The sequence below is a fragment of the Rattus norvegicus genome, chromosome 12, assembly GCF_021556685.1.
Source record: "Rattus norvegicus strain SHRSP/BbbUtx chromosome 12, alternate assembly SHRSP_T2T, whole genome shotgun sequence".
Lineage (NCBI taxonomy): Eukaryota > Metazoa > Chordata > Mammalia > Rodentia > Muridae > Rattus > Rattus norvegicus.
The window spans coordinates 25469626-25478725 of NC_141545.1; the positions used below are offsets into that span (position 1 = coordinate 25469626).

At 45.6% G+C, this 9100-nt stretch overlaps 1 protein-coding gene across 3 annotated transcripts; it reads right to left on the bottom strand.

Annotated features, from left to right (window-relative positions):
- Positions 1–1655: 1655 nt before the first annotated feature.
- Positions 1656–7801, bottom strand: Pilrb-ps2 (paired immunoglobin-like type 2 receptor beta, pseudogene 2). 3 transcript variants are annotated; one of them, XM_087579759.1, is made up of 5 exons: positions 7315–7567; positions 6633–7019; positions 4287–4476; positions 2280–2550; positions 1662–1962 (listed from the first exon to the last, which is right to left on the bottom strand). In XM_087579759.1, exons 1-4 carry the CDS (start codon positions 7523–7525, stop codon positions 2538–2540), a joined length of 801 nt encoding a protein of 266 aa, XP_087435885.1. In that variant the 5' UTR covers positions 7526–7567; the 3' UTR covers positions 1662–1962; positions 2280–2537. The 3 variants fall into 3 exon arrangements, with proteins under 3 accessions (XP_087435884.1, XP_087435883.1, XP_087435885.1); XM_087579758.1 differs by lacking the exon at positions 2280–2550 and having other exon boundaries at positions 1656–1962; positions 6633–7010; positions 7315–7530; XM_087579757.1 differs by lacking the exon at positions 2280–2550 and having other exon boundaries at positions 1661–1962; positions 7315–7801.
- Positions 7802–9100: the final 1299 nt, after the last annotated feature.

A 9100-nucleotide genomic window follows, 5' to 3' on the forward strand; every position in this document is an offset into this window, starting at 1 on the left:
TTATATTTTATATATATCTAGACAGAAGCTAAGTATCATATTCAAGTTCTCCATCTCCAGGAAAAAGGGAGCTAAGTGAGGGTCTTTTTTCATGACACACTTTACTGATTTCAGTTTTGTTAAGCTTTGCTGTTGATTTAAAGACAGAGTCCCATGTAACCCAGGCTGGCCTAAACTCAAGAAGTACCAAGAACAGCCTCTAATTCTGTGGTTCTCAAGCTTCCTAATGCTCTGACATTTCTTCATGTTGTGGTGACTCCAATCATAGAATTATTTCATTGGTATTTCAGGACTGCAATTTTGCTACAGATATGATCATAATATAAACATCTGATATTCAGGATATCTGAAATGTGACTCCTGTGATAATGGTCTCCAAGCTTCAAAGAGGTGGTGACACACAGGTTGAGAATCAGTGTTACAATTGATAATATTCCCATCACTACCTGTCAATTGTTGGGATGACAGGAATGGTATGATCCGCAATTTCTATTAGTCCTTTCTCTTACTGATCAGTTCAGTCTAGGGAATATAAATTCCAAACACTTGTCACCAGGACAGAGGCAATATCTACTTTCTAGTTGGAATGTAATGTTCCCTTTTGGCAGATCAGAGACACAGTCTACCTAAGTGTACACAACCTGAGCTTAAGCACATATGTAGAGATGAGAATGTTGGCGCTGTGAGTCTTTGCTCTGGGCTTATCTCTGGATTTTCCCTCTTATGCAATGGAAAAGGACCTGAGAAGTCACACGACCATTTGAAGAAGTGGAATAGGCCCCTTCTTTCAGGTACATGAGACTCTTTCAGATGACTGGACAGAGCAACATCTTGGCAGCCATTTGTGTAAACACATCAGGAATGCCCAATATCACCATGCCCATGAGAGCTGCTGAGTTCAGGCTAAGGTGCTAGGATGCAGTCACAACCATGGTAGACATCTCTCAGCTGTTCCAGGACACTTCACTTTAGACACATCAGTTTGGGTGACCTCATCATGACCGCAAATATTTCCAGCTTGTCTCATGACATTAGAAACAGCTTCCCAAAGACCAAGAAAAGGCCCATGAATGATATTAATTTGAGGCTTGTGATTGGAGACCTGGAGCTGTATCCATCCTCCATCATTTATGGCTCACTATGCTTGGTAGATCTCTATCGAGCATGGCCGTGAAATACTTGGGTCGTGAGAAGCATGGTTTAATTCCTTTTGGGTCACTCTGGATGGTTCCCTGTGTAACCACAAATTTTTATTATAAGGTGACCTGCTGACTACCAAATGTTAGGACAGACTAGACTTGGGACAAATTTCCTATTTTAGGAGAGAACCCAGAGTGCAGAATGTCAACATGGCAGGAACTGAGAAAGTGAGTGCATGCAGTTGGGCTTGTGAGTAAAGAAAGCTCAACATGGGACCTAAGCAAGCCATGCTCTAACACTTGATATGAAGCATGTGGGGAGGACGGGTGGGCTCTGGATGAGATGTCAGCATCCAGAGAGTAAAGAAGAGGAGAACAATGATTGTCAGGCTGTGGGTTTCAATGAAGACCATGGCCCTTACATCTATCCCAGTGACCTACCCCTAGACACAGTCTACACTCTCTAAGAAGTTTCAGGAAGGGGAAGGGACGGGGGCTCAGGAGAGGCACTGAGATGAATTGCTTGGAGTAAGATATTTATTAACAGTGTCAATAACTCCATGAGCAGAGAGACAACAGCACAGTCAGGCTTTCAGGCCCAGAAACACACAGGAGGACCATGGTTCCAAGGAGAACATGTCGGAGTACCCATGGCAGACGTGCAGGTTATCCAAGAATGACTTTCACAGGAGAATCCTGCAGCCATTAGCTCTGACTCCCAGCGAGAAGACATGGAAGGCTGTGGGATGCAGGGTGTGTGATCACCAACAACTACTTTGATGTAAATTCGCCTCCTTGATGAGAGACCCTAGTATGGAGGAGCCTGTTAGTTGAGAAATAAAAAATTATTTGTTACCAGCATCTGGTGGACAACCAGGACCAACAGATGACAGTTGTCCAGAGACAGTGTTCTCTGTGTACCATTTGGGTCCCCAGAAATCATTCCCAGGTCACTGGGCTAGGCAGCAGATTCCATTTCCCACTGAGCTATCTCACTGGCATATACTACTTTTCTTCCTTAATGTGTAATTTAAAATATTTCAGATACAATCAATTTAGAAAATGTTATGTGCATGATTTATCACCTTGAGCAGTCCCCGAGTTTTTAAAGACACAATCTTTCACTGGCATGGAACTCACCAAGTGTCTTATACTTGTTGTTCAGCCAATCTGTCTCTGCCTGTGTCTTGCTTGACCAGGGCTGGGATTGCAAATTCCTGCCACATCCCTGGGTGCGAGTTCCTGATCCTTCAAACTCAGGTCCTCCTACCCCTGTGCCATGAGTTTCTGACAGAATCATCACTCGGGCTCCCTTCCATGCCTCTCATAATGAACTCCCCATCAGCTCCTCTTCTGTCCCTTGAGATGACAGGCACTCCCCTTACTAGGGTTGAGGCTTTACTCTGCTGGCCTGTAGGAGAAGAAACTATGTCAGTGGGTCAGCCACGCTGGTTCTCATTCCTGCCTCTCAGCTGTTCTCTGTGTGCACACAACAGGAGGGGACCAGGGCATCCAAAATGTCTACTGCATCCAGGTAGGCACAGGTCTGAGAATCAACAGGACCTGACACCAGGAGTCTGCCTAATTTCTGTACAACACAGCATGTCAGATGACTACTAGTGAACTCACCCATATCCTGTCTCCCTTTTAGTCCTTTTCCCTACTCTACTTTCTTGACACATCTCTGCCTTGTCTGCTCTGCACTCACTGTGTCTCCCTCTTGCCTCTCTGACATCTTGCTTTCGAGCTGTCCCTCTCACGGTAGGCTGCTGCATCCTGCAGTTTGAGACTCAGGGTTTTATTCCCAGTCAGACTTCTGCAGTCGTTCAGGCTGCTGCTCTTCCACCTCTCAGTTCTTCTACTTACAGCAACAGTGGGCAGAGCCTGTCTAAAACAGTGGGATGCACATTTAAATGCTCATTTGTAAACTTCCATTACACTCCACCATCTATGCATCTCTATCCTTATCCTGTAGTCCTAATGGCTTTAAATCAGCTTTGATCTCAGTTCACATGTAGGTCTTGTGTTGGGTGTACAAGACATTTGGAGCCCAGTGGCCTACAGCTTGCTATGTAACTGTAGATAGACTTGAACCCCTGATTCCCTTCTCTGGATTTCACAATGGCTGGAATTTTTTGTCCCCCACTGTGTCCCCATTTGTATTTCTTAGAGTACCCACAAATTTTTGTAGACAATTTATTTATACAAAAATGTAATGGGATTTTGCAAAAGAACATTGTATTTTCCAGTGTGTGTGTGTGTCTGTTTGTGTGTTGTGTATGTATGTGTGTGTTTTGCAGGGACATAACGGATAAAATTTTCTGTTCTGCAAATATGCTTGAATTTAGAGTACTTCCTTAATCTTTTTCAAAAATTTACTTTGAACAGAGCATAACCACATGTGAATATTTGCAAATGTGAACACTCATGTGCTGCTGGAGGACAACCATGGGCATTTTCGTTTCGGAGCTGTCCTCTCTGGATTGTGAGGCAGCAAAGTCATTGGTCTCACCCAGTACATAAGGGGGACAGCACAGGGAGCCACAGGGATCCTAGCTCATCAGCCTTTCCTAGCATCTGACAACTCTTTATATGGCTCCTGGGATGATGCTCATGTGACTGTTTGTGGAAAAATCACGTCAACTGAGACACTTCAATGGTTGTTTCATGATTTCGCTGAGGAGGGTGAGATTTCAAGTGTCCAACTCTCGCTTGTTGTAGTGTTAAGTTCTCCATACACATTTCTTTCTCTTTCTGTGTCCATTAATTTCCATTTTAGTTACACATGCCCAACTCAAAGAGGTGTCTCTACTTATACATATCACTTCCTGTAATGTGTTATCTGCAAAAGCTGGTCTACCCTCATTTCTTCTACAGCAGACACAGTTCTTCCAGATGAACAGTCAGCCCCTGAGGTTCCTACATGGCTACTTGAATTCCTTAGGAGCAGGCGCTGTGTTCATCTGCATTTGCTCCTCTGATTTCCAGGTGGTCAGAAAGGACAGCAGGCTCCATGCACTTCTTGAGGAGTTCAGGCAAATTTCCCTCCTTCTATTCTCTTTACTGTTCCCTACCCTTCTCCATCTCCCACAGCTAAGAACACTCCCCGTGGGGAAGCTTGGTTGAGGCCTCTCCTGGACCACTTACCTTTGCTTCCACCACAGGAAGATCACCCATCCATAGAGGGGGATGATGACCACAACTTTGGACACGACCATCCCAACCATGGCTCCCAAGTTCAGCAGTGAAGGATTCCTCTGGCCCCTTGTGTCCTCCAGGCCAGCTGTGGGGACTACAGAGGGGATGATGGAGGGGCTCACCATGGTAGTACTGGGAGCTATGGAGAGAAGAAAAGTGAGAAAATCCTCCGTGGATGAAGTGAGGAATGTGTGAGTATCACACCTTGTCTCCTCAGTTGGATGTGGGATGCAGAACAGCTGTTAAAAGTTCACACAAGGAAGGGCACACATGCTTAAGACTGAGACTTCAGAAGAGTAAGCTTAGATGCACAGTTCCCAACTGTCCTGGCTGTGTGTTCACTAATTTTCATTGGGTCACACATAACTATGTTAGAAAAATTCGGCGATTTTTTTTCCACTTAAATATATGTAACATACAGATATGGTTAGTTCATAGTGAGTTTGCTGCTTGGACCCAAGAACCTGAGTTTGGTCCCCAATATCAATCTCAAGAACCTGGTGAAGGGTGCATGACCCTTTCTCCTAGCCCAAGAGACAGAGGCAGGCAGAGCCCTGTGAGTGGACAGGTAACCTGGTCTATGTGTCTAGTTCTGTGTCAAACAGAGGCAAGTGATGTAATCCGAGAGCTGAGGAGGTGGAGACAGACTTGTGCCTGTGGCTCACTGGCCTGCCAACCTAGCCTCCATGAAAAAATTAAAGCCGGTGAGAGAGCCTGTCCCCCAAAAGAAGGTGGATGAGAACTTAGGCTCTCCTGTAGCCACTACATACATAAATATATGTACAAACACACACACGCACACACACACACACACACACACACACACACACACACCTGCCGTACACACTGAATATGCCAAAATGTGTAAAAGAAAAAACACAATTTTAGCTTTAGGTGTGCAGCTCTGTCCAGGGCAGAATACATCCCTTTGCTTTACACACACAACTGAGAAAATTTTTCCCAATATTTACCTATTTGCGAATTCTAAACCAGGGGTTCTTGACCTGTGCATCATTATCCCAACATGGATTACATATCAGGTATCACATATTTCAGGTACTTCGTTGGGATTCATAAAAATAGGATAATTAAAATTATGAAGTAGCAATGATATACTTTTAGGCATGTGGGTGCCCAGAACATGAAGAACTGTATAAAAGATTTGCAGATTTAGCAAATTAGAGAATGACTGAACTAGACACATACATAAAATGGTTCCTTTCTCTCTAAGTCCCGGCAGCAGCTAACAAACTCTAGTACAGTTCACCATTGTAGCTGTAGCCTGCACAGATAAGTGTCTGTGCACATCCTCCCATAGTTTGGCTTAGGACAGTCAAGAGGCACCTCAGGATGTTGTGGCACATGCTGTACTGTCCACCATCAGGAGGCAGAGGCAAGGAAGATTGGTGTGAGTTCAAGACTGGATGGGTCTATATCGTGAGTATTGGAAAAGCCAGGGCTACAAGCTGAGAAACTGATATAAAATAAATAAACAAGATAGAAAGAAAACAGGAAATAAAGAAGTACTCATATTTTAAAAAAAAGTGGGGTTGTGGGGAGCAACAGAGAAAGGTTGAAGGAAACAATGCAGCAACACACAGGACCCAGATTCTCTTGGTCCCTATGCAGGAACACAAGTCACTACAATGGGCTCAGGGCTCCCAATCCAGGGACCAGTTCCTTCAGCACCAGAGGGGCTGGAGGGATCAGAAGACAGATCAGCCACATCATGGAAATGGAAACACTTTCTTAATCATGTTCTAATGACTGAAGAGACTGGGGAGAGAAGATAGGTGTGTCCTGGGGAACTATGAGGTGAACTGAGGGACTATGGTGACATGTGGCAGATACAGTTAGACCTGAGAACACCAGAACATCCAATGGCCCCTACTCTATGTTCTGTGCTGACATTGGAGCTATGTGAAGATGCTGCATAGAGGTACCAACTAGAGCCCTGCCACAGAAACAAGAGAGTTGGCTCCATCCTGGAGAATTATATTCACATTGAGGTCATCGGTGAAAGAGGACAGGACTGTAGTTAATTTTCAGAAAATAAGGGTGTGAACTATGGGGTACTGAAGCCTAGAGTCTACTCTGATTCTGTCTGAGCAGAGGATGACAGACATAGGAGGCAGCAAAGACATCTCACAACTGCAAGAAAAGATGCTGGTGGCAGATGTTTGGGCAGAGTCGAGGGAAAGGAATATGAAAGGAAGCTCAGACTTGTGGACCCTGATATGATATGTAGGGAACAAGGAAGCCACAAGTGTCAAAGCCTGAGTCATGGTGACTCACCATGAATGATGATGAGTTGGGTTCCAGCTACAGACTGCCATGACTTCATGCCTTCAGTTGTTTGCAGAAAAACTCGGCTGAAGTATGTGGCCTGGTCATTCTCCTTCAAGTTCAGGATTCTGAGGACACCAGATGTCTGACCCTGTGTCCAATTCACGATGAGCCGGCCCTTAAAATGCTCATGAATGAAAGGCTGGGTGGAGTTGTAGATATATTCCTCATGGAAGACCTTCCATCTCCAGGCTATGCTCATCTGAGGAACCTTGGCCAACTCCCAGGGGAAGTAGAAGGAGAAGGAGATCTTGATGGAACCACCCTGGACTCCAGAGAGGACAGCTGGTTGGTCGACACCATAGTCATACTTTTTTGGATATCCTGCTGAATTCCCTGGGAAGGACAGGGAGAATCTGAAGCCACTGCAGGGATTTAAAGGACAACCCTGAACATCCTGATCCTTCATCTTAAGGGAGGGGTGGGAAACAGGGCAGGACTGTCTCTATGGCTGCAGGGACAGCAAAAAGAGGGAAGGGTTGGGTTGGGCTCACTCTGAGTGTTGATCTCTTGGGGTAGAGAGTCCTGGCTGGCTCCTCTACCAGACACTGTTCACAAGACACCCACTTTTCCCAGCCACTCTGTCCCCTCCTCTCTTTCAATCCCTGCTAATGAGGGCCCCACCACTCACCAGTGTGCAGACATGCTGCTGACAGCAAAAGAAGGAGAAGCCGAGCCATAGCCAGATTCTGTTCAGGAAGTGAGACCAGCAGGGCCATCAGGAAGTTGAGGTTGCCCCTGTCTAGGGACACTGGGGCACTCAGCAGTCCAGTGAGAATCAGGATAAATAAAAACACATGCTCAGGCATTCTCAAGTGGAAGACTGAGTTGAGCCGGACCATCTCCACCTCCTCATGGCCAGCATATGCCTTTATGGATCTGGTTTCTTCTTTTCCGATGTTGCAAAAGATCCACCCATGTGGTTACTGACAACATGACAGGGCTCTTGGGCCCAGCCCCCACTCCTGGTTGGGAGACATATCCTAGCCCTTGGCATAGCTGGTTTTCCTCTCTGGTTTGAGCTGGTCTTTCTCTCTCTGACAGTGGCTTGACTCTCCTGTAATTCTGAATGTCAGCACTACTGAGTAACCAGCTGTCTCCCAGGGGTATTCAGGTACAGAGAGCAGTGGTTCAGGGTCAGATCAGGATGCAGGCAGAAACTGGAAGGAATCTATTCCAGATTGCTCATCACTTCCTGTATTCTGAGGGCTCCAGGCAGGTTCCTCTTCAACCAGAAATGTGAGCAGAAGGGGTGTGATGTGCATGAAGCAAAGGATTGTATTCTGCTCTTAACTGAGCTTTACACATATGGCTGTTTCATAGTTCTTTTACACATTCTGGTGTATCCACTGTGTGTGAACATGTGGATCTGTTACATCAGATGCGTGTCTGTGTGTTTGTGTGTGTACATGTGAGTGTATGTGTCTCTGTGTAAGAATCTGTGTTGGTATGTCTCTTTGGGTGTATGTACCTGTGTGTGTGTGTGTGTGTGTGTGTGTGTGTGTGTGTTTGTGTGTATCTTCCTGTGTGTCTATGTATAAGTCTTTCTATAAGTGTGTCTGTGTATCTGAGTGTATGTCTCTCTGTGTGTGTCTATGCATCCCTGTATGTGTGTCTATGTCCGTGTGTCTCTGTGTATCTGTCTTTGTGTACATGCATTGGTTTATGCATGTTGAGGCTAGAGGAGAGCCTAAGGTCTCATCCTCCTCATTTCTTGGATCAGGCTCTCTCTCACTGACTTCAAGTTTCCCATGGACACTAGATTGACTGGCCAGTGAACTGGACAGACAAGCCTGTCTGTACTTTCTCAGTCCTAGGATTAGAGCTCACTCAGCTCTGTTTGGTGTGGAACTAGACACATAGACCAGGCTAACTGTCCACTCACAGAGCTCTGCCTGCCTCTGTCACTTTTGTTAAAATTAAAGGTTTTGCTGGTCTCTTTACATGGACACTAGAGATCAAATCTGGTTCCAAGGCCCGAGCAGCAAACTCAGAAATGGGGGTAACAAGAGTTATATGAAACTTTCTGTGTGATAGGTTCTTGAAAGCTTCATTTGCATGAAGAGAAATTCAGTGTGCTTGCTGGACCTGTCCTTATAGCCCAAGAGAAAGATAGACCTGTCATTCAGCCAACTTTTTCTGTGACTACCACAAGGGTGTGGGGGTGGGGGTGGTATCTGGTTCCAAGGCCCAAGCCTTGCTTCTTGCTCCTGAATTTGCAGACCTGTCCTAACTCAGCTGGTGTCAGGATAAGATTTTCAGGGTTTGGACACATCTACACCTCAGCCTTGCTCTGAACTAGCTCCCTGAGTTGCCTGAATTTCTGATCCCACTTTTACTAAAAAGTATCATTAGCTCCATGAGCAAAGAGAGAACAGCACAGTTGGGCTCTCAGGACCAAAGACAGACAGGAAGAC

Coding starts and splice junctions, on each gene's coding strand:
- Pilrb-ps2 (XM_087579757.1), bottom strand. CDS start 7,525: ATGGTCCGGCTCAACTCAGTCTTCCACTTGAGAATGCCTGAGCATGTG. Junction 7,020..7,314: donor AGCAGCATGTCTGCACACTG/GTGAGTGGTGGG, acceptor TGTCCTTCCCAG/GGAATTCAGCAGGATATCCA. Junction 1,963..4,286: donor TTCCTGTGGTGGAAGCAAAG/GTAAGTGGTCCA, acceptor CTCAACTAACAG/GCTCCTCCATACTAGGGTCT.